The sequence below is a fragment of the Pterocles gutturalis genome, unplaced genomic scaffold, assembly GCF_000699245.1.
Source record: "Pterocles gutturalis isolate BGI_N339 unplaced genomic scaffold, ASM69924v1 scaffold18165, whole genome shotgun sequence".
Classification (NCBI taxonomy): Eukaryota; Metazoa; Chordata; class Aves; order Pterocliformes; family Pteroclidae; genus Pterocles; species Pterocles gutturalis.
The window spans coordinates 14598-40211 of NW_010138660.1; the positions used below are offsets into that span (position 1 = coordinate 14598).

The window sequence follows — 25614 nt, forward strand, 5'->3', positions numbered from 1 at the left end:
GTTCAAACTACACATAAACAAAGAGCAGCTCCCTGCAACAAGGTGTAAATCAAAACATTGTAGCACCAGCTCCCAGCACTAAGGAGTTGCCCACTGACCAGTTCTAGTGTACAATGCAATAGCGCTTGCTGAGGTTTCTGCTACACGACAGCCACAGTGGGACAGCTCTGCCCGTTCTTACTGACATTTTCTTACCCGGTGTGCACAAATTTCATTCCTCCCTTACCGTGGAGAGTGTGTCAGACAACGAGGTTGCTACAGTACCAGAAAACACTGACTGGGAAATGGCACCTGAGGGAAAAGTAGGTACTGCATACCTGATTCTGAATAAATGGGCATGGAGGAAACAGGACGTTATCTGAGCAACCCTCTCCCTAACAGATCCCCTCTGAAAGGAGCTGCAGGCTGTACAAAAAGAAACAAGCCTTCCTATGCTGAAAGCCATGGACATGATATTGCCCATAGTAACGATTTTATTTCACCATCAGCAAAGCATTTATCCCCAAAAAGCTGTACACATACTGGTCAGATTACGGTGCACTGCTAACTTTACACTATTAAAAGTCTGTTGCTATAGTGGTCAGGCTCGTCTTCTATCTGAGGAGGGGGGGAAAAAAAAAAAAAAAAAAAAAAAAAAAGAGACAGGCAGCATGGCCACATCATCATATAGCTATTTCACTCCACATCAATGCAGATATAGTCTTTCTTCTTAAGTGCAAATTAAAACATATTTGCTAGAAACCAGCATGACTTGGGCTGCTGAGAAATAACAGATGATTCAATTTCTTACAAATATTGACAAATCTAAATCATTACAGGTTTCCAAAGCAAGAAGAGGGTAACGAACAGGAAGGGAATAAAACATTACCACTATTAAAAAAATGTGTCATTGCAAACTTCAAACACTCTTCAAAAACATATCTAGAAAAGATTGTTTTCCTATTTTTTTTTTCTTGCAGCTGAGGAGTGTCCATGCAAAACAATTTTGAGAAGAGCAGTGTTCCACCTGGGCACCAACTAGCCCAATTTTGTCCCACACAGCTCAGTAAAGTGCTCTCTTGTGCATCCTTTCAGGAAAAAAGTTCTCATCTAACGTTTGGGAGGCCGAGGTTGCTAGCTGGGGAAGGCATAGTCTTGGTCAATCCATGCTGAGGTAAGAGAAGGAACAAAGTTAACAGTACTCTGCCTTTCATAACTCAAGAGACAACAGGCTGCAAGGGAGGAGTAGGCAGAAGTGGAGGTGGGTGTCAGATGAAACCCTGCCCCTGGGAAGCCAAAAGAGCTTAACACGGGCTTCATGGGCATTTCATTCTTTACTGACAACAAACACTAGCTCTACTGCAGAGTCCTGAAGATTTACTATTTAGACACTAGGTAACAGATCGCCACACACAACGTAAGTGAAAATCAAATACGCTTTTCACTTCCTGTGCTGGTGGTGGTTTTTCAACAATTCCTTTGAAGGACAAAGGGGATCTGAGTAACATTCTTTTGCCGATTTAAAGAAAAAAAAAATCTTGCCCTCAACATTTTTTATGTTGCACACTTCTAAACATTCTAGGGCAGATTGTTAGAGATATTAACTGATAAATAACTACTAACCATCAGCTTAAAAGAGTAAAAATAACATTAACGGGGAAAAGAATTTAAGGCATTTTTTATTTTGGCCAGGAATGATGCATGCTACAGAGTAATCTTTGTTTTCCCACTTGGTTTTCAGACCACTGCACATTCTTGTTTTTGTTTTACATGGCACTTTGTGTTTTACAACTTAGTCAAGATTTTCAAGTGTTTTCTTCAATATAAATGCCTTCTCTTGTAGCTCGGGTCTGCTATCTGATGCCATTGTAGACAACGAACGAATGAGGTGCTCTCTGCTTTCCCGTGTTAGGCCTTCCCACTGTTGGGCTTCTGTGTAGATAAAGACAGACAGACAGTGGACATGAATACCAGAATGCCAAAAACCCCAAAAGACCACCTCCATCCCCAGACAGGCTGTAAGAGCGACTGCATCAACATTTCACTCGCAGTCTGTACTGCTCTTCCAGGAGGAGACAAATTCAGCTGGACACTCAGGTGCATGTGCTGCCTCCTGCACAGGGAGTCATGCCTGTTTAGACCAGGCTGGATTGTCTAGGCCTGCAACGTGTGCAAGAAGGGCCGGAGGAACCAAATGTTTCCCACTTCACAGTTGCTTCATGTAATGTAAGAAGATTTTTGCTAGAATAAAGGAAACACAAAGTGCATAACAGAAAGCCAAAGGAGACATTTGCTAAAGAACAACTGCAGACACGCATGACCATGTGACCTAAGTAGACTCATTATCTGAAGTAAATTATGCAAGGCTTAAATTCTAAATTAACAAAGAGGAACTAAACCTGGCACTGAAAGGGTACAAATTACTCTTCTGCACAAACAGGAGTTCTCCCCTCTAATGCAGAATCTAACTCCACACTCAGTCCTGTGTGGTCTACCTGAGAGCCTCCTTGCTAGACATGGTCCTCACCCAAGGAGTATCCAACAGTACTTTAGACCTTCACTTCATCCACAGTTACTTCAAGCCCTCTCCAAGTTTCCCAAGTCACCAAGCACAGAACTCCAAGTCCCAACTGCCCCAAAATCACCCAGTGCTGCAGGCAGAAGGTAATGACATCTCTCCAGGGTTCCAGGCCACAGAGCCAGGTATCTTCTTTAGCAAACAGTGGCTCTCCCAGGTGGCAAGCAAAAACTCTCACCTTGCAGTTTGGTGAGCAGCAGTTGTATCACAGACAAAGCTTCTGTTCTTATGGACGTGTAGCTTTTGTTTTCTAAAGGATTTAAAAAACAAAGAAAAAAGCCACAACCACATTGAGAACCACAGGCACACTAACTGTACAAAGGGCAGCCACCACTATGGTCTCTAGACCACTTTTGCTAGCACAGCTCCCTGAGCTCATTTGTTCTGGTAGTCTGCAGTGCTCCACAATTGGACACATTTCAACGGCAGAAAGTGACCAACTAGAGGTTGACAAGTCAACTAAACCCTATGCACTGCCTCTGCTATTATCGCAGTGCTACTCTTCCTTATACATGCTGAAAGGGAACAATGCTGGCACAGCTGCAATGTGATCACAGACAACTTCTGTTGCATAATATATGTTTGTTTGGTGAGTTGTAATGGCTATAAACCATTCCAATTTGTACAAGTACCCTCAGTGAGGGCACATAAACCCTATGCCATCAAGCACAAGCTTTTCACAAAAAGTTATTTGGTCTCCTCAGCTAGAATCTTGTTAAAGACCCATTCCAGGAAGACTGACAGTTAAAAGGAACTTTCCCCAAAGGAGTCTCTGGATTGGTAGGTAGCTCTAAAGTAGGTGCTGCCTTTAGGCATACCAGAAACAAGAGGCACATGCAGGTGTGAGGAGACTTGGGGCACTGTTACAGACACAGGACAAGTGGGAACACTACCAAAGTAAAGAACAGCCCCATGACTGTCAAAATTTCATAGGTAGCACTTATATCCCCATGGGCGCTCTACCCAGGGAGAGCACAAACTCAAAGCCTTGGAGCTTCATGCACTGGCTGTCTGAGAAAATTTTGTGTCTCTCCAACTGTGGAGGAGAAAAATGTGTGTTTCATTAAATCAATAACAGCTTGGCTAGATGGGGCCCATCTTCTGCATGGAGTAAATTACTACGTTTCTGATTTCAGCTCCTTGCAGTGAGTCTGCTGCCTGCTTCTTCCTTCCCCTTCAAAGCTCTCTTGCACCAGAGTAATTTGCTTCCCTGTGCACAACACCCTGCATAGTACTGTCTTGAACAGCTACTGCAACATCAGAATTATCACAGTGAGGTACAAGGACGGGCAAAATGTCATCTCTGACACCTTATTCTGCACTCCCTCTACCAGCCAGCCCTCAGAGGAGGAATGTGTTAACAAGCAATTCGTCATCGGTCACAAACTGGGAAAAGTCTATTTACCTAAAGAATGGGTGATAGATGAACAGGTTTCCAATAGTATTTCTGTTAAAGCCACAGGGTCTGAGTGCTCCTCATCAAACAGCATTAGCCTGTCAAATGCAAAAACACTTGTCAGACACCCCGCGTCATTGGGACAGAAGTCTGCTCAACCTCCTCCCTAGAGTCCAGGTTCATCCTCAATTTCATCTTCACGGTTTCAAGCAACAAAGAAACATCATCGAAGTGGACTGTAGAAAGCAGAATTACCCTTGAAAGTAGGCATTCATGGCTTGCAGCACTCCAAGCTGCACTTTCCATGTGCTGAGCTTCAGACGGTCACACATTAACTTGCAAAACTCTTGGCGATAGCAACCTACAGAAAAATAAGGATGTTACAGCGTTACCACAGGAAAAGACAGAAGGAAACACTTCCTGCTCTGTCTCCCAGGTGTTTCCTGTGCTCCTCTCCCAGTGACATCAAGCTAGTCGCTGCATATGACCAAGTCAACATCCTGTAACAAGTGGCTCTGAAAATCTTCACCACATCAACACTCTCATAAACAAACACTGGAAGATAAACAGCTCCATTACACATTCTGGCATGCTAATAAAGGTAACCTGTTTTGTTTTTTTTTTAATATATAGCCAGTTCCTCCACCTTGTATCAGCTTTGATGCAAATGTAAATGTGCAGCAGAACTAAGCTGCTTCTGATTAGGCAAGCCACCTCAGGCATCCTGCATGTCTCCACACAGTTTGGTGAAGTGTATTTAAGACAACAGTAAAGGAATTTCACCAAGGGATGGGCTATTCTGTGGAAAGCTGTTGGGGCAGCCTTCTCACTGAAGATCTTGCAAGCTGCAGGCAGCAGGATCCTGCACCTCCCTCAAAAGCCTCCTCACTCTTCACGTGATCTCCAGGTCCCTCCCTCCTCCACCTTTTCATTTTAAGAGGGAAGAGTTTGAGCGGAGAAAGTTTGCTGTGCACACCATCAGCTGACTTACGCTGTGTCTCCGGGCTCCTTGGCCAGGCTTTGCCTAGGGTCTCAAAGGCGCAGATCAGGGACTCCATCTGCATCTCTTTCTCCCTCATATCTTCGTCCTCTTCGTCATGCTTTGGTAAACCCATGCCCATGCTCTCAAGAGAGTTCTGTGGAGGCCATGGAGGGAAGGTATGATGGACAGGGGATGAGTGCAGCTAAGCACACACTTCAGTGCAATTCAGTCTTCCCTTGCAGTGGGCGCACACCAGTCCTTGTACCCAGTCAGTGCCTCCATATAGACAGAGCACAAGCCCCCGTGGCCACTGGTAGCTCTGGCGCTACTGGGAGCCTACAGAAGTGCACAGCAGGCTCCATGGCCTTGCACCCAAACATTGCCCTGCGCTACACGAGTCCAACTTGCAGAGGTGTGAAGCACTGCAAATACTGAACACAAGCACTCCACACAGCTTCCTAGGAGTCTCTTGCTGCCTGCAGAACAGCCAGGAATTAACTTTTAATGCTGTATTGGGGCAGCACTGGACACCACAGGAAGGACTACGCCTACAGAACAGTTGAGTTAATTCAGAATTTGGGCAGCACAGATGTAACCTGCCCCAGGGCTCACCCACAGTCTGGTACTCAGTGCCACCAAGGATTTGGCTGAGTGTGGGGTGTTCGTCACATCAGCAGCCTTGTGGGCAGAAGCCTGGTGTGTACGTAACAGCATCAGCCGGACTGTCACCACTTGGGTGTTTTGTTTTCAAAGAAGGAAAATTCAAGAAGCTGAACTGTCACCTTCTTTATCATGGGAAAGACAATATCTGCCAGCTCCTGGAACCGGTCTTCCTTTGTTGCCTGGAGCACCCCGGCCACACAGCGCAGTGCCACCATCTTATACTTCAGGTTCTCTTTCCGACATTCTTTCAGGACAGCCTGGACAATATCATTGACAGTGGGCTGGCCAGGCACTGATTGCTGCAGCTCTGCACTGAAACACAAGGCACACAGAAACAATCAGACCCACATTAATCCCTTCCCAAACACGACTCTTCCCAGAGATAGGAGGCAATTCCTGTGTCCAGGCACAGGGTTGCCTACTAACAGTTGCAATTGAAGTTACACTCTGGTGCTCTTCTTCAGTGTTACCCTGTCTGTTCTCCCCATTTTTCTTTCCTGTTTTTCCTCATATGCTTCCAATGAAGGAAGAAAAGTGAGGGAGGTGAATGCACTTCACCCCCCTCACTCTCTTTCTGCCTCCTCCTCTCTTTCCCCTTTAAGGTGTCCATCGTTTTCCTTAGTCTCTTCTTTCTTCCTAGCAATTCTGGCCTCTCAACATCCTCTTCCTTGCCCTAAATCAAACATTTACCTCTGGAGACCCCTCTGAAGCATCACTTGTCCCTCCCAGCTCTGTAGGACCACACATTGACAAACAGAGTAGAGAGAGACTCCTCACATGCTAATGGGAGATCACAACTTTCTCGAGTCTCCTTAGCACCAGACAGGCAACAATACTCAACAACCTCCATTTTGAGATCCCAGATCCTCAGGGTACCACCTCTTTCAAGACACTTACCTGCATGCAGAGACGACACTGGCAATGGCCTTTAACAGCTCCTCCTGCAACAAGTAAAACAGATACCACTGAGAAATGCTACACAGCCAAATGGCACGGTCCTGCCATACAGGGGAAAACTTTGTACTCTGCTGCAAGACGTAGTGGGGAAATACACCTATGATACTAGCCTAGAGAAGCAATGTCTGGCTCCTGCTACTGCTGCTGTAAAGGCTGCAGAGGACTTAGCTTTCCATCTGCACTGAACTGGTAGTGGAAACGGGCCTTGCAGCGCCTCTGAGCACAAGCCAGTACCCCTCACGGCTAGAATACGGTGCAGTGGAAGTAGTCCAACTCCTACAGCAATCTGAACTTCACCTACTTATCTTCCCTGTCATTTTGGTATCTGCTAAATGCAGGGCAAAAGGCAGACTCCCTAAGCCAGAGTTCCTACACATCCTGCTCTGCAGCACTGAACGTTGCATTTCCTCACTCGCAGGTTGCATGCTGGTGCTCACAGCGATCCATGAGGTGCCAGTTCCTTTTTTACCTTCCCAGTCCAGGTTCTTCCTGGCAAGCCTTGCAGCAGTGCAGAGAGCACTATTCCCAGATGTGGTGGCACAAGGGAGCCTGTCTGTTTGGCAATTGATGCCATGGCAGCTGCTCCCTGGGCTTTCATTTTCCAGGACTGGGACTGCAGAGCCTTCTGGGTAATGGTTATCAACTCCTGCATATACAGCCTGATGCCACCCTGAGTACCTGCATGTCAAACAGAGGAACACTGTCATTTTGCCACAAAACAAACAAAAAACTGATCTTATTTAAATTTAAAAAAAAAAAAGCAGTTAAAGATTTATCTCTTTTTTTGCCCAGGAAATATATCAGCATGGTCTACATCAGGCAAAGGGGTGAAAAATTCCTTCCAGGCTGATTGAAGATGGATTCTGTTTTCTAAGTGCTGCCAAAGAAAATCTTTAGCATATACCTAGACAAATAGCTCATGTCAGTGCTTCCATATGGCAGACAGTAGACATTTTGTTGGCCTGTTTCTAAGGAATATAATTTTTTTTTTTTTTTTTCCGCAAGAACAGGTCACTGGAAAACCTTTTTTGCAGCTCCTTTCCCAAACTGCAGAAAAGTAATCTGGTGACTGAGGGACCAGATCCGAAATCAGGTCAGAGAAAGAGCCAGCAAAACTATTTCACCATGCATCCAAGATCTTCCCCTACAGACAGAAACCACAGCAAAATAGCCCTTCTATAGCACAGATTTGTTAATTGAAGTTAAAACCACAGGCATCACCAGAGAGATCTCCAACCCCAGACATGGTTACAGGCCAAAGTCCCCTGTAACTTCAGAGTGTGCAGCAGCCCTTAAAGGCTGGCATTAAAATTTCCAAAGATGTCCAGCTATCTGCACCACGATCAGGGTCATGTTACAGTGGCGTTCAGTGCCTCACAATCTTAAAATACTTTTCCTGACTGTGTCTGTGTATTCTCAGTGATCAACATCTATGGAATTATTTTAAATAGCCACGGAGAAGCTAATCTGTTGAAACTCATTCAGGACATCTTTAGGAAGGAAGAAAATGGAAACAAGCTTCCTAAATCTCTTACGATGAGAACTCGGTATTTCCAAAACAGATTTCCAGAAAGCATGATATTTCCTGCCCCATGCTTCCCAGAAAGCTTCTACCACTCTTAACACAACTTACCAGGTACATTTTCCTGCCAAACTTCAGTCCACAGAGTAGAATTCTCTTTCTCTCCTTTCTCTTCATTGGGAACTTCATGCATGCCAAGAAAAGCCAATGGCAGCACATGTTTGGCATGGTTCTTCACTACATCTGGACTGTAGCGTCCCATTGCATGCACAGTTAAAGCACAGCCTGTTCTGTAAACTGGCTCTGAAGGAGCAAAATAATCACATGTCACAACTGGGAAGCAACCTTTAACGGCTTGGTCTGCCTCTTGGGAAGCAGAGGAATGCACAGTATTGTATAATGACGCATGGGAATTATTCAGCCAGTGTAACCCAGCATCACAATACAGAAATGTCTCTTTACCAGCTTTTGCTATCACCAGGAACTTTTTCTGCACTGTATTCTGTAACTGAACACCCCAAAAGCCACATACCTTCTTTCTCCATGTACCAACTGCTCAGTTTGTGCAGCAGCTTCTCAGTACTAGTGTCCCGGGAAGTCTGTAACAGGAGCAAGACACAAATCACTCAAACACTTCAGAAAAAGCCACCAAGAAAAAGGCAAAATAAAACCCAAAATTATCTCAAACCTCAACTCACCCGGACTAGATGCCCCATAGCAAAGGCAAAAGACTTCTGTACCACGCTGTTGCGATCAGTCAGACCACTAAGTAAAGCACTCATAAGTTTGCCTGTTGGAAGAGACTTCACTTTATCAGAAGTATCACGGTTTTATTGCTGTAGCAAGAATTAATGTAGCCTGCATTTCACGAGATTGTCTGAATTTACATTTTTCTTCACTGCATGTTTCTGGCATTATAGGTCTGTCTGGTCCTTATGCTTAAACAAGTGCACAGCATAACACAGCAAGGCTCAGCAGAAGCTAGTGTTTTGCCAGCCTCAGCCTTCACACCTTGACTGATAACGTTTCTGTACATGAGCACCCCAGCTAATCATGCTTACAGCTTTATTTCTATTTTCCAACAGAAAGGTGACCTTTCTACTACCAAATCACAATAAGTTGTAAAGAGAAGACTAAGACCCAATGAAGCAAAGTCTCTGTTTATGGTCCTCCCATAGCTCAAGTTGAAGGAACAAGTGCTTATTGACAGCACTGCACCAACACAGGCATTGTTAGCCTGGTCCACGAAAGTCCAGAGATATTTCTGTCTGTTCCTGTTGGGCACTAGCGAATTCCTTCAACTCCTTCCTCTTCTACTTCCAATTTGGTGAGGTACTTAACATCCCCAGGACCTAACCCCAGCATGCCAGTCTCATATGCACAAGGCAACTTCAAACAGGTCTCTGAGGAAAATACACATACAATCATCACTCTTGTGATAAAATCAAGGGCTAATGAGGAGGAAATACTACCTACAGAACAGTGACGAAAAGCACCTTTAAAACCTGACACTAGAAACAAACCTTACCTGAATAAGGTGTTAAGTCCTGAGGACACTGTGTGGTTAATGACACAATTACACTGGCACAGCCTCCCTGGAAGATTGCAAGGGAAGACAAAGGCAAGATTAAACAATATTAGTCCCTGGTTATTACTGCTAATACTTGCTGCAGTGCTATATGCACTTATCTGACATGATCTAGGCCCATGGAACCTCTGCCTTGATAAGCCAGGAGCCAAGGACAGAAGCAGAAGAACAGCTCATGACAAATGAATGACAACAATTGAATTAGGAAGTGAAAAAGTTACACTTTTTTTACCCACACTCAGGACAGATGGTCCTGAAAGATTTACAGATATCAAGGACAGCCTTTTGCACTCAGGCATCACAGAGCACAGCAGACACGTAGCCCAAGGGAGGTTAAAGCAGCACACATTCAGAATATCACAAGTGACGTAGATGGATTGACACTCAGGTGTAAAATGACTCCAGTATGAATGAGTCCAAGCTACCACTTTAAAAGTCAACAGTATTTACGTTGACGCTGCGCAGTGTTCCCTTCTCCATTTCAAATGAAGTACTAAAATCACAGACATACCTTTGTGCCAAGGCCTACTCCACTTTTGATCAGTTCACACAGCTGAGGAACCAGCTCACCCAGGACGGACACATCCAAATATTGCAAGCTCTAGAAAAAGACAAGAGACAGGGGAGGGGAAAAAGAAAGAAAAAAGAAAGTTAATGATGGCAGACTTAAACTGGTTGCAGCGAATTCACGCAGTTCTGCAGGCTAGTCTTCAGCTGAATTGTGAGAGTTTGCTGCACAGTGGGAAGAGGGAACCAGAAAGTGCCTTCCACCACATCAAGATTCTCTTGTCCCACTTCTATGATGAGCTGCCCCTGCTATAATTATCATTCGTTGGAACTGATGTACTCCTGCACTCCAACTGTTTAGAAAGGTGCAAGTAAAAGACTAGCAAGAACTCCTGGGGAGGGAAAGGGATGCAAAGGTGCGTGTATCTTAGGACAAAACCCAACATTCACCCAGCTGTCCGAAACCCTGAAGCAATAACATATCCAAAGTAGACAATGGAATGAAACTAGACAAGACAGTTTTTAAACAGGTCAAGCAAAACAAGTGGAATAAATGACATGAAGGTACAAGAAGGATGATATTGCTATCTCTCCTAATCTCCTATGCCTAAAATGCCACTGGGCAAAACAGAAAGCCTCGTGTTTCTAGCGCTCTGTGTGGCACTCTGTCTGCACAGGGAGATTCACCCTCCAGAATATTCAAGGACAACATACTAACTGAAGGCAACCCTCTCAGTTTCAGAGGTCAGATCTGCTGTCATTTCCCCCTCCTGCACTGGCATGGTGAAAGGTATAATCCATTATATCCCATCCAAGGATACAATCTCGCAGCCAGCCCCAGAATACAGGGGAATAGAGAGAAGGTTTCTCATAAACCAGGACATCTTCACACTGCTCCAGGGAAGCCATACTATCTCTCCCCTCCCCTAGGAAATCCCAAGCATTGGTCAGGGCAGCACAACCACCCCGCAGGGCTGGCACGGGACAGGCATGGCCTGCAGGAGGGGCAGCAGCAGCTGCTGCATCCTGCTGAGTGGCAAAGAGTGCACTTTCACATGAAGCCTTTCATCACCAGCCGCTTTACACACTATTTATAGAGAGCACTCCACCTGACACCAAAATGCAGCTCCACATGCTGTTACGGACAGGAGGGCTTGCTGTTGTTTTCTCCATAAGCACAGAAAACTACAAACAGCTCTGGTGGCTATGCTTCTTCTAAAACTTGCTCAGTGCTGACACACCCTGCCTGCTTGCACGACCCTGGTTGTGTGCAGTGCCTGAGCAGAAAAAAGGGGTCTTTTCTTTGGAAGGGACAGGCTGCTACAGAGGGCAGGGAGCTCTTCCAAGACAGACCCTACTGCACAGTGTCCTGTACACAAACACTCCTCCTGCAGCAGCATGAAACGATGGTGCCAAAGATGAGCTGCTGACAGTGCTTTCAGTGATATCAGCATTTTCACTAAATATCTCCACCAACAAAGCACTGGCAAGGCCCAGGTAGGGATACCTAAGGCACCATGAGGCAAGGATTGGACAGCACTTGTGCCTTAAGAGCATGGACTATCATCAGTTGAAGGTCCAGGTGAGAAGTTGATTGTGCGCCAGAGCTGAAGAAATGGTCATGGCAGTCTGGTGATGTTCCCACTGACTGGAAAATGGGAAACATAACCTCCATTTTCAGGAAGGGTAAAAAAGATGATCCAGGGAAGTACAGGTCAACCAGTCTCACCTCTGTGCCTGGCAAGATCATGGAGCAGATCCTCCTGAAGGCTCTACTAAGGCACATGGAAAATGAAGGAGGGGTGACTGGCAAGCACCATGGCTTCACCAAGGGCAAATCATGCCTAACCAACCTGGTGGCCTTTTATGATGGAGTGATGGCATCAGTGGACAAAGGAAGAGCAACTGATGTCATCGACCTGGACTACTGCAAAGTGTTTGACACTGTCCCGCATGACATTCTGGTGGCGAAATTGGAAAAATATGGATTTGATGGATGGACCACCCACTGGATAAGGAATTGGTTGGATGGCTGCAGAGAGTTGCGGTCAACAGCTCAATGTCCGAATGGAGACCAACGACGAGTGACACTCCTCAGGGACTGGTACTGGGACCAGTGCTATTTAATGTCTTTGCTGGCGACATAGACAGTGGGATCGAGTGCACCCTCAGCAAGTTTGCAGACAACACCAAGCTATGTCGTGCAATCAACGTGCTAGAGGGAGGGGATATCATCCAGAGGGACCTGGACAGGCTTGAGAGGTGGGCCGATGCCAACCTCATGAAGTTCAACAAAGCCAAATCCAAGGTCCTGCACATGGGTCGAGGCAATCCCAAGCATAAAGACAGGCTGGGCAGAGAATGTCTTGAGTGCAGCCCTAAGAAGAATGACTTGGGGGTGTCAGTAGATGAAAAACTGAACGTGGAATGGCAGTATGCACTCACGGCCCAAAAGGCCAACCAGATCCTGGGCTTCATCAAGAACAGCATGGCCAGCAGGTCGAGGGAGGTGATTCTGCCCCTCTACTCTGCTCTCATGAGGCCCCACCTGGAGTACTGCGTCCAGGTCTGGGCCCCCAACACAAGAAGGACGTCGAGCTGTGGGAACGGGTCCAGAGGAGAGCCACAAAGATGATCACACGGCTGGAGCACCTCTCCTATGAGGACAGGCTGAGAGAGTTGGGGTTGTTCAGCCTGGAGAAGAGTAGGCTCTGGGGGGACACCACATAAGCCTTCCAGTACCTGAAGGGAGTCTGGAGGAAAGTTGGGGAGGGACTTTTTACAGCGGCATGTAGTGACAGCATGAGGGGTAATGAACTTGAACTGGAAGAGGGCAGATTTAGACTAGATATTAGGAAGACATTCTTTACTATGAGGGTGGTGAGGCACTGGAACAGGTTGCCCAGAGAAGTTGTGGATGCCCCATCCCTGGAGGTGTTCCAGGCCAGGATGGATGAGGCTTTGAGCAACCTGGTCTAGTGGGAGGTGTCTCTGCCCACAGCAGGGGGGTTGGAACTAGATGACCTCTAAGGTCCCTTCCAACCCCAACAATTCTACGATTCTATGAAGAGAAATGGTAGTTTAGCATAATCCAGAACCAGCACCCATCCAAAGAAAAGCACTTGAAAAATGCTTCTCTTCATCAAACTAGGCAAGTCTTCAGGGGCAGAAACAATCCCTCTGACTCCAAACAGAGCCAAGGTTATTTACAACTGATATGAGGAGCAAGCTGTGGAAATAGGAGGAGAGAAGTCAGTACATGAAAAAGAAGGTGGACAGACATCCATGTGGAGATGCGATAATAAAATGAGCACTGAAAAGGTATTCTATAAAGCTCACACTTTAACTCCTATTCTTCTCCTTCAACATACCTTACACTGGAACCCTTCTGAATCAAGTACTTACCATGTTAATGGTTTCCATCATGGGAGATGACTTGACAGCACTAAGTCTGGCACTATCCATTGCAGTCTGAAAAAAAGAGGAAAAAACCACAACCAAGTGTAAGTAAACTCAACATAAAAACAGTGGAAAGGGCAACATCAGCTATAGCTCACTACCTCATGAACTCAAACTAAGATCCATTTCAGATGCATACAGATGGAAAGCAATTATGTCTACAGACTATGAATGTCTCCCTTTCAGAGCCACATAGACGTTCTAGCTGCAGTACAGGGGCTACACCATGTGCTCCGGACATCATGGGAACAAATAAACAAACAACACCAAAAAAAAGGGAAGAGAAGGAAAAAGAGAAGGAAGGAAGGAAAAAGAGAAGGAAGGAAGGAAAAAGAGAAGGAAAGGCAGGCAAGGCAGGAAAAGCAGGCAAGGCAGGAAAAGAGAAAAAATCCCACTCTGATCTATTGTTCACTCCTTTCTTGTTTGGAAAGGGCAGAGTTTGACCCCTTCCCCTCCCCAACATGAAATTAGCTAAATTTGCTTCCGAACAGTGTGTTCCAGGCCCTTTCCCAGAAGACTGCCACTGATCAATATGGTTCTTGTAGAGAGATTAAAGGACATACAGTGCTGACAACATTCACCTTCAGCCCATAGTGTTATGGCACACCTGTTAATTTATAAGAAGTCCTACAGTTAATCCCCTGGGAAAAACAGCAGCAAAGTTTGACAGTACTGGTGCATTCCAGATAATTACTACAGACTCTCTCTTCACCTGTTTTGTAGTTGCACATGGAGCTGAAGTGACATTTAACAACAGTTCTTATTAAGATTGTTCTTCACGCTCTGAAATGTGGCAGTCTAGTGAACAAAAAAAATCCCAAACCTTCAAAAAAAAACCCCAAATTTACCCAGCCATATTCTAATGACCAAAATCTTTTTAGTAACTTATTAGCTATTTCTCTTTGCACCTTTGAACACCTCTCAACCAAATCTGCTATTTTTTCTGCTTACTGAACAAAGCTTAAATCTTTGTCTCTGTTCTGTTGATACCTTTCCATTATAATTGCACTTACTTTCTCCTGATCTGTTGCACAAAGACTCAAATAATTGAGGACTTGAGGCTCCAGCACACTCAAGGATTCCAGCAGGGCTGGGATAAGTTTTGGTGCATGAGGTTTCAGCATAGATCCAGCACTTTTACTGATCTTCACAAGAGTATTAATGCTGGAAAAAGATCAAAAGGAAGGTCAACAGAGAAATACAGACTTAGCTGAAAAACCTGTCTGGTCTACTCTAACCAGTACCAACAAAAAGGCCTATCCAAATCTCAGATACACCAATATAAATCTACCTGCAAATAAAAATCTGTGTATTTTTCTGCTTAAGCCCTGAGCTTCCAACTGATGCTATGCTTTGCAGAGAAATTGCAATGGGCAAAGAGACAGTGCTACCGACAGATGTAGGAAGAAATAACACATCTTCATGTTTTAAAGAAGCTCTGGGCAAAGTCACCCCAGAGATATCCACTGTCTCTGCCCCAAAAACAACCAAATTACAATGACCTGTTCAAATCCCACTTGTCAGTTTCAGACTGACCATATGTCTCAAGCTGCATTTTGACAAAGGGTTTTCACATCTTCAAAAGGGATGAAAAAATTCAAGTAATATTCACTCTAATTTGTTAGGAGCTTTCTAATCTTCCTGGATAATCATGTTCAATAAAAGAAAATAATTTTTGCAAAGACCAGCTACACTCCAGGTCTGAATTTTACAGCTTTTCTGTCCTTAAAGCAAGTGAAGGAATACACAAGGTTACAAAGTGACAAGTAGATGAAGTCCATACCTATCAAGGGTTATCAAACCGTTACACGACATAAAATGTATTTGAACAGTGTGACCAAATGCAGCAGACACTTCTGGGATGTGAAATGTCATTACTCACAACAAGTCGTGAAATAAGACCTGGCTGTTTCAAGAACTACTGTGGGATTTTTTTGTATACAAGCAGAAGAGAGGCCAATCCTGAAGGACAGCTTCAAGCACAGTAAATTGCTTGCAGCTCAGCTTGCCAGTTGTAGAGAGAGAAACGAACCTCCTGCTGGGAACTTGCGGAGGGGCCAGAAATTCCCAAGAGATAGGCAGAGTTCCTTGGACTGCTGTTTGAGCTCGGTGAGAAAGGGACTTAGCAGGAAAGCTGTTCTGGGGAGAAACTTATCACTTCAAACACAACATTCTGCACTTCAGGTGAATAAGCTGGGTCTCTTTGGGACAAATCGTGACCAGACCTCCAGGGAACTTACATGGTGCAAAACTAACCTGAGAGATCGGACTTCAGCAACTGTGCTTACTATTCCTTTGTCTAGGAGGCAAGGGAGCAGTACAGCTATCATCTTCTGACCAGCTGCTCCTTTAGAGGGATCACACATTTTCACACAAACCTGGGGACGAGTGAAAAATCAGTGTTGCAAGCGCATACAAGCGTCCTGCTAAGATTACATTAAAGCACCTTCTCTGTCAGACAAAAGAAGCCAATAGCAACTAGAGCAACTGCTCACAGCTAGACCCAGGCTCTGTTATACCTTCATCCCCTCTCCAGGAGGTACTTAAGCCCTAAGCCACATCGCTAAAAGGAGTTTCAGCCATGGTCAGCTTCCAGAAAAGGCAATTTGGAACCTAGCAGGCCTTGGTCTACATCTGCATGAAGAGATGGACCAAATGACCTCTTAGGTGAGGACAGCCTATCTCAGCCACAGGGATTCAATCATTCCACAAGGCAGAGCAGCAAGTTCCACATCAGAACAGATTCTGCAATTGTAACAACATTTTGGCATCAGATCACTACGTGTGCGATTGAAATGTCATGCTGCATGCATTGTGAAGGTTGTGATTTCAAACACAGCTCTTAAGATCCATTTCTATTTTCATCAATATGACTTTATTATAGAGGAATACCGAAAAAATATTGATATGTGTACCACACCCAAAAGATCTTGGGTCAGGAACAGCACTAGCGAGTGAAGTCCAGACTACATCACTTTGTTTCACACCAGTGAGGTTCCACTGGGCCTGGTCAACTAGATCAGTTGGGCTTGGTCAACTGCCAAAGTTACAGGAAGTTCTTTAAATCCCACTCCCAAGTGGGGAAAAATAGGACATTAGAGGGACAAAAAAATCCAGTTCATCACAGCCCTCCTTTGGTTGCATATAACTTAACATCATATTATCCTCAAGAAGCATCAACAAAAGTACAGAAGAGCATGTGGTCGAGCTTATTATGACTGGTTCCTAGGGGGCTGTTCATTATAACTGTACTTCATACAAGAGATCTTTTCGAGACAAGAGTCTGGGGTAAACAGGTCACTCCTGCTGATATGATAGTGAATGATCACCTGACATCAAAATCATACACATCTCCACGTGCAAATGATGAACAGAGTTTTACCTTGCTTAAAGTTTTCAGGGCTAGTTCTGCTGCCTTTCGCACAGTTTCCTAGAAAAGAAGTCAACAATCCATTGTTATTATTTTTAAACCTTCTGTAGAATGATTCATATTAATTGATAAGTATGTAGGCTATATACAAGGCTATATTCATGGCTAATACTTAATACAATATCTTTCAGAGAAATTTTGGCTTTGTCCATCTGAGTATCTGATTCTGCTCAATGACAAGTAAATTAACAATCCTGCCTGACACCACCAGGTACTCTGTGCTTCTGTTTACATTAGTCTCTGTAATATTATTTTACTGCTTGTCTTTTTCAAAACAAACAAACAATAAACCCCAAAACCAAACCCCAAAAACCCAGTGGAATCTTCTACTGCAAAAAGAAGTATATAGTTCATTTATCATAATTTACTCCCTCCTCAACATAATGTCTGTTGCTTAGTGATGCTTAACTGAGTGTCCAGGACTAGAGAAAGATGGACCAAAAGCAAAAAGTAAAATTAGAGCAGCTCTGGTGGCATGTGTCACCACCACCAACTACACTCTTTAACTTTTCTTGTATTGATGAATTAAGCAGTATCTAGCAATATTCCTGGGTGATGAAACACAATCGCATGGACTGGTAAAGTATTAGGACACTGTTGGAAAAAATCTGGCCTACCACAAGTAGACCTTCCCAAACCATTTCCAGGTAAAATACAGGAAGAAATTAGACCCTTCCCAAAAGGCAGTTTGCAGGCAGCTGCCCTATTTTAGAGGCTAATACAGCTCATTAGCACTGAGGCAAAACTGCTCAGTTGGTTTCAGTGCCTAGGAACATTTCTGAACATACTAAATTTACTAGTATGGAAGGAACTTCCTGGTACACAGCACACTTTGGAAATCATCTCAGCCTTGCTTAAGCTTGAGCAGAGGAGTCTGGATCCAGAGAGAATACAGCTCAAGCCTGGAAGGACCCAAGGACTCTGACTTTATACGTGCAAGTCATTTAAGCACACAAGCAGCCCAAAATAAGTGTTTCTATACTCAAGAGTTAAGCAAGTAGGTAGGAATTCTTTTATACCCAGGAAAAATTATGAACCATCAAGAATAAGCACAGTAGGAATTAAAACCAACACTCAAAAACATGAGAAACATACACAAAGACTTTCCAAAGTGGCATGGAAATTTTAACTGCAAGGGGCCTGAACTTCCAGTCTGCTTAATACCCAAAACTCCCAACGGCTTCAATTTGAATTCTCACAGGATGTCTCTTTAAACATCTTAGAGCTTGATCACTGTACTTTCTGTTGAAGATTCCTGCTCATTTATCAGTTCCATTACCTTAATGTCATCTTGCACTCTGAATAGGATTTCCCAGATCTCTGGAAGCTTGTCTATAATGTCATCCAAAGGTCTTCCTCTTAGTAAGTCATTCAGCGCCAGACAGCTGCAAAGAAGGAATTTTATTTCCATCACATGGTGTACTTATTTGAAATAGGTGTATATACAGATACGTTTATAAGTAAATGGTTACAAAAACTGAGAACTGTTTCACATTCCTTATTTTCCCCAAACCCTAAATCTACTCTGTCATAAGAACGTCTCCTTTAGCAGAGAAAAAAATGTTCAACCAGTCAGGTGAAATCTGAAACAGGTGACAGGAAGTGAGAATGGCTGCTGTGGTGAAAATTATTATTGTAAACATTCCACTTACAGAATTGTTTCAGATTTATTTTCTCTAAATGTAGGATAAGAACAAAATAACATGGTCTAAAGTCTGGAATTGAAATTAAAATTGAAGTTTTCAATACAGCGTAACTACAAACCATTATAAACAAAAAGCAGCTTATTAAAAATGCTATACTGACTGGCATTCTGCTGCCAAGTACGTATATAGCCAGACTGCCAAGATCTTCTAACATTAAGCAATATTTCAGGTCCAAGGATAGGCAAGAACTTTGTGATCAGAAAAATCCTCCTTCAGACAATGTTCTTTAGTATCACGCTCAAGCTACATGCAATAAAAAACTTCAGGCTCAATGATGCAAATAGCTTCAAGATTGTGTATTACACTCCAAGTGTAGACTACAAGACTGGGCTCTATCCTGATGAAAGGACATATCCTCTTCCCCCCCTCAACTTCTTCAGGTTAACAAGTTCATGGTGAAGAAGATGAAAGAAGAAAGTTCAAAGAAAAATCTTTTACTTTTCCTAGCAATACCTGGATTCTCTGATCCTCCACAGACTGCTGGTTAGGTTACTGATCAAATCCTCAAGAATTTCCTTCATGTACTTATCAACCTATTATGAAAAAAAGGAAAAATCATGAAACAAGCATGGGCCATGTATCCTTGTCCTGTACTCTGAAAAAAAAAAAAAGGCCTTTTGGACAATACAACCTGCTTTCAGCCACAGCAGATGAACTAATGCTTACTAGAGCTGACCCTGCGCAAACTTACTCCAACTTTGCTTTAGACATGCCCTTCTCTGCACTGCTTCAAAGTTTAATGCTGTGACAGACATGACAAGAAAAGAGGAAAGTCCCTCAAGTCTTTTATCAACTGAGCTATTTAGAAGCAGCATCAAACATGTATTGACAGGAGAAGCACTTGTGCTTTGATGAGGGATCAGAGTGAATGACTTCACACTAAGATCAGCTTTGCTAGGAGAAAAGATTTGCAAACCCAGTTCCAGACCTTTCAGAGACAGAGCAAGGGCATCTCATGAAAATCACATATTCCTGAAACTTGTCTGGGAGCAATTACCCCCAAACTGATGGAACAGCTTCTTCCCATGGGCCTCCTCCCACTTAAAAACTAAGGAACCATATTTAAATGTTCTTGCTCTAGGAAAGGCATCTTAGGCTATAAGGATTCCTGAAGAGCTTCTCACAAGCATTATCAAAGCAATATCAAAGTGTGGAAAGACCCCACTTTAAGTAAGTAATAGAGTTTAATGCTGGATGCATGAACAAGGTTTGCGATATTCTTTCACATATAAGAGGCAGTGCAAAACCTCTGTGCATCCTCCAGCTCATCCACGCGTTCAAGCACCACTTTCTCTGTAGGACCTCACCCCTTTCTGCACAGCCCCTCCTTTCACAAGATGCAACTGTCCCATGAGGATCTCTGAGATACTGCTGGCTAGCAGCAAACCCACCACTATTCACTTTGCTGCTCACTCACCATTGACTTGTCAGTGACCAAGGCATTCCAAATGCTGGTCATTGCCTGTCGAATGCCCAGGTTGGGGTCAAACTGGTAACGGTAGAGCCGGGGAAGAAGCTGAGGCAAAAATAGAGCCAGCTGCTCTCCAGCCTTGGCAGCTATCACGTTGAAACCAAAAGCTGCTCCCTGAAATTATGACAAAAGAATATTTGTTGAAACAATCTGCTCATTCACTCAGTGTTCCTGGAAACACCACAGTCAGTGGCAAAGTGGACTGACACAGTTTAGAGACAGACCAAATCAAAAGGACTAGAATGGTACCAGAATTAGCTGCCCCATCAGTGCTACAGTACCACAATGATCTCAAGCATACAATCACCAGCAGACAACATACTACTCCAAAACTTCCTTCTCTCCAACCTTCATTTCAAGATACCAATTGATCCCATTTGGGAAAGTGGTGATGGAGAATTAAAACTGTGAAGATTTGAGTATGTTCTTCCAACAGATTCTTTCTCAGAAAAACCGGTGAGGGTGGGCCACTGCCTCCCTACAACTCTGCTGCACAGAATAACATAGGAATTGAAAAACTAAAAATACAACAAGTCTACCTTAGCTCTACAACCTGAAATTTCTGGGGATCATAACTTTGCATCTGTCCATATTTACTTTAAACTCAAGTATTCTTTCATGTTCTATTCTTTCTCCAACACTCTCAATTCCACTGTCAATTCTAACACAGTGGAACTGCTGCTCACCCATTAAGTCCTATGGGGTTTGGCAGGACAGCCCCAAAAAAATTGCTCAATACAGGCAGTGCAGTGACTGCTTCTATTCATGTCTCCTGATTCACAGTGTCAAAAGCTGCTACTCAAAACCCCTCCTAGGGATTTTGAAGGACATTATCTGCTGCCTGGGTTAGTTTAGAAAGGGAAGAATAATAAATACAAACTCTCAGGACCAGTGTTGTTAGGATCAAGAGGCTGCAGAAAGTATAAGGAAAAGGGAGGCATCATCTGCAAGGCCCTAAACAGGGGCTTTGCTCTGCCTAGCTCTTGTGTGGAGGTTTAGAGCACAGACTTCCAGATATCCCCTTCAACTTAAATGATTCTGCAACTTCCTCAAATGCCAAAGCTCAGCCTACAGTTGCTGAGTGGATTTTCTTAATTCATCCTGGCTGATGAAGTTCCACAAGGGTCAGGAACATAACTACGCTCCTGCGCTTCTGAAGTCTCAGTACAAAGAGAGGGAAGTCTTGAGGGACATGCTGACTTGTCAAACTCTGGATGAAAGTTAATGCCGGGGCTTGTTTTTTGCACTAAGTGGTGTGGTCAGAAACTCAAAACCTTAGATAGTGAGCAGGAAAGAGCACAAAAGGTGCAATACGGAAGGTGAAGCCACCTGGGTCTTCTGCATGAAAGCACATGAAATGTGCTCTGCCCACTCGCAGGGACAAAACAAGTTCTTCCAAGATTCTGTAAAGCCACTGAAAAAATCCCCAAGTTAAAGCTCTGAAATGTATACTTAAATCTTAAAGTTTATGATGCTACATTTTTTTTGCAGCAAGTTGATCCAATAGAATTTTCTCTTTGCTAACGGTTCCAGTAGCTTTAAAATATCAAGACTGGAGTTAAAAAAAAGGATACTTTTGACAACAGTGATTGAACTGGTGCACTGTCCAATGGCTTTTTAGCAACCTGTTGCTGAATACTTTTTGCTCTGCCTTTTTACATAACCAAGGTCACTTTCTCTGGCATCTGAAAATTCATCCACTTTTGAAAATATTATTTCACTGTTTGACCACATCAAGACCTGGCCCCTAAGCACACTCAAAAGTAAAAGAAAAGGATCACAGTTGATTGAGAAAGGAATGGAGGATGATATGAACTGTATTATACCAATGTTTTGCTTTAAGAATTTCACATAATCCTGAATTTGCTTCACAGCCTGGTAAATTTTCATTGGACTTGACACCAAAGCATCAACAAATGGCCCCCACATGCAGTTACCTATAGATTATATGACCAGAGCTAGAGATACGCAGTTTTTGTTCCCAGTGTTCGCAGTGGGAACGGAAGCAGTATGAAATCAGCAAATTACCTTCCGAGAATTCCACATGGCATGATGGTTGGCCAGATTCATGAATTTGTACACCAGGTCTGGTTGATTTAGATCACTAGCAAGTGAACAAAGCTCCTTGTAGGTAGACAGACCTTGACTTTGGAAAGCAGAAGGGAAATCAGTGTCACTATTTTCAGCTACACAAATGCCATAATAGCTACAGCTATAGCCAAATCACAGCCTAAAGCTGACAGAGAGAAGCGAATACCCTATCTGTACTACAAGAAAATACATATGGTAACTTAGAGAACAAGAAGGAACAAAAAGCTCAGGCAGCAGATTTGTAAGCAAGGGAATACTGTTTCAGCACTGATTGTGTGTCTGTCATTGAGCCCGTAACTAAACTTACCCATCTGGGGTTTTGCTCAGGCCACCCTGAAACACCACAGTTTCTCCAGTCATCTCATGTTTGGCTCTGGTAGAAAAGAGGTCCAGTATTAGCTTTACCAAACTCTAGCCTTGAATGGACTGTACGCTCTGGAACAAGTTAATTTGTTTTGCTTTATTAACTCAGCACTTTCCCATTCTTTCAGTTCCAATCACACAAAAAACATACAGGTGTGCAAAGCCACACACACAGCAAAGAACCTCATTAACCTGTGTCATGTCCAACATTATGCAGACGCTGCAGAAAGTGAGGGTTTTTCTGTGCAGTCAGAAGGTAAAAGGTCAAAACACTGAATTACGGTTTTTTATTTCTGTCCAGACACAAGCCACAAGACACAATGGACAGCAAATCTCCACCTCAAAATGAAAAAAATGCAATTTCCAGTCATCTAATATCTTCCTGTTTACCAACGCTGGATGCCCACAACTCCCAGCCTAGGTTTTTGTCATTCACAGTGGCCACACCGATAGCCCGTTAGGCAGGAGTAGGCTGCTAAAGAGCATTTCCAGCACTGATTGAAATTATTATTAGCCAGGAGTCCTTTAAGATCACTATTTTTTGCACTAAAGCTGACAAGTGACCATTAACACTTTCTCAGAAAAAGGTACATTTCAGGCACAAGCAAGTCCCCACTTCTGCAACACTGACACTGTTCTGAGTTGCTGCAAGAGGTTATTGTCCTCTGCAATTACACAGCATAGCAAGTAAGAAATCTAACCAAACCCCAACTGATTTGAACTGCTTGAATCAGCACTGAATAATTATTTTGAAACTTTGTTTCAAACCAGAACAATTTCAGTTACAACAAACTCCAACCTGAATTAAGAAACGTCCCAGTTTGACCCATTGGAAATATATGCAACACATCTCTTTCCACACACAAGAGAGGTACATTTTTATTCCCATCAGACATATAGCTTAGCGTACTCCCTCACTATGTTCTGAGCCTACTGTACCTTTTCCCAGTCATAAGGGTATCAACAAGTGTGGTGACTAGCTCTTGCTGATCTTGTTCACTTCCTAGTTCATATACAAGCCCAAGACCTTTTGAAGCAACATCTTGACTAAGCTCTGCAAGAGATTTAACAAAAGTAAAGATAAGCATGTAATCACGTAATACATAAATTTAAAAAACAAGATTCAATCAAAATCATGATCTAGCAAATGGAACTCTGTGCTGCAGTTCGTAGCTCTCCATTTTAGAGCAGGTGTAGTCTGGCAAGACACAAGCTTTGGATTCTGAAACAGCAATTTGTTCTGAAGGCATACCCCCCCCCCCACCAAATCAGGTGACATCTTCATGTTAACATTGTCTCTGCAGGTTTTGAAACAGTAGGGAGAGTTCCAAGAGTCGTAAGTATTCCGACATGCTGCTGCCCCTGAAGACCAGCTAAGTTAATGGTAATACTCTCTTTGGATAGGCTGCTGGATACACCCTTTCTGCTAGCTGCCATGGGTAGAGCTATAGGCCAAAATCTGCTAGCTTAGAGACACCGTAGAGTTCCAGTCCGTGCAGAACTCTGTGATATGCATCCTGCTGTCCAACACAGAGCAGAAATAGCAACACTGAACAGTTTCTGTTGTTACAGTCTGAAGGAGCAACTGCAGAAAAAATTTGTGCTTGGTTAGCAAAGCACGGAAAAGAGCTGTGCAATGCCTAGAAATAAATCATTCCTATTATGTCAGAAATTGAATGTTTCTACAGTTATCTTTTAATGCTGACTGACAGAGAGGGTGTAGGTGACTTTCTGCCTGTTGGAAGATTCCCTCCATTCTGTTAAAAGTCAGAAATGGAATGTTTCTAGTTATCTTTTAATGCTGACTGACAGAGAGGGTGTAGGTGACTTTCTGCCTGTTGGAAGATTCCCTCCATTCTGTTAAAAGCCCACCAAAAGACAAAACTATTAAGATGTGATAGTACTTACCATCACTATCTGACAGAATTGAAACAAGTGCACCTTGAATATCCTTGAGATGAGACTGTTAGATGAGAAAAAAGGACATAATTTTTATCTCAGGTTTTGGATCCTTTGTCTGGTCTCAAGGCATGTTCCTAACAGGTAAACACAGGCTACTGCCTCAATGGAGTTGCCTATATGAGCTACACCTACGATAAGAACTGCCCTCCTTTCCAGGCAGGTAAGCAGGAACCTGACTGTCATTCACAGAAAATAACAGATATTTGTCCAGCACCTTTTTACAGCTACCATGCCATTAGTAAGCCACATATTTTATTTTCCTTGTCTAACACATGGCAATAATGCATCATAAATCTGGCTTGCAGCCAGATGGAGCTATCCTCTGTGTGAGGATGTCTCTTCTTAATCCCCAAACTAGTGGATTTTGCCACCCCCCACAAGGTGCATTGTTTAGAGGAGTGTAATCTGTGGCAAGGTGTTACATAAGAACAGCTCACATTTGCAAAGCACCTGATGTCCCAAAGCTCTTTATCATTACCTGAAGAGCACACAGTGGTTACATGGTCTCATCACAGTCTGTAGTACCTTACGCAGAGAGAGGGCATTTTGGTTGGGAATGCTTTATTAAGTTCTTATATATGACCTTCCACAGAACCATAGAATGGTTTCGGCTGGAAGGGACCTCAGAGATTGTCTAGCTCCAAACCCCCTTCCACCGGCAGGGACATCTCCCACTAGACCAGGTTGCTCAAAGCCTCATCCAACCTGGCCTGGAACACCTCCAGGGATGGGGCATCCACAACTTCTCTGGGCAACCTGTTCCAGTGCCTCACCACCCTCATAGTAAAGAATGTCTTCCTAATATCTAGTCTAAATCTGCCCTCTTCCAGTTCAAGTTCATTACCCCTCATGCTGTCACTACATGCCGCTGTAAAAAGTCCCTCCCCAGCTTTCCTCCAGACTCCCTTCAGGTACTGGAAGGCCGCTGTGATGTCCCCCCAGAGCCTACTCTTCTCCAGG

At 43.7% G+C, this 25614-nt stretch overlaps 1 protein-coding gene across 1 annotated transcript; it reads right to left on the reverse strand.

Moving 5' to 3' along the window:
• Window positions 1-1771: 1771 nt before the first annotated feature.
• On the reverse strand, window positions 1772-24655 carry LOC104468832 (proteasome-associated protein ECM29 homolog; the record flags this gene model as incomplete). Its single annotated transcript, XM_010083084.1, has 24 exons — window positions 1772-1911; window positions 2736-2807; window positions 3963-4051; window positions 4209-4314; window positions 4945-5089; window positions 5718-5910; window positions 6496-6539; window positions 7025-7233; window positions 8189-8380; window positions 8610-8676; window positions 8776-8867; window positions 9606-9672; window positions 10177-10266; window positions 13578-13643; window positions 14645-14795; window positions 15888-16009; window positions 17014-17061; window positions 18341-18446; window positions 19221-19300; window positions 20185-20352; window positions 22267-22384; window positions 22637-22702; window positions 23632-23746; window positions 24601-24655. Coding segments are annotated over 24 exons (2601 nt in total), but the record flags the coding sequence as incomplete, so codon positions are not given.
• Between the last annotated feature and the right edge of the window lie 959 nt (window positions 24656-25614).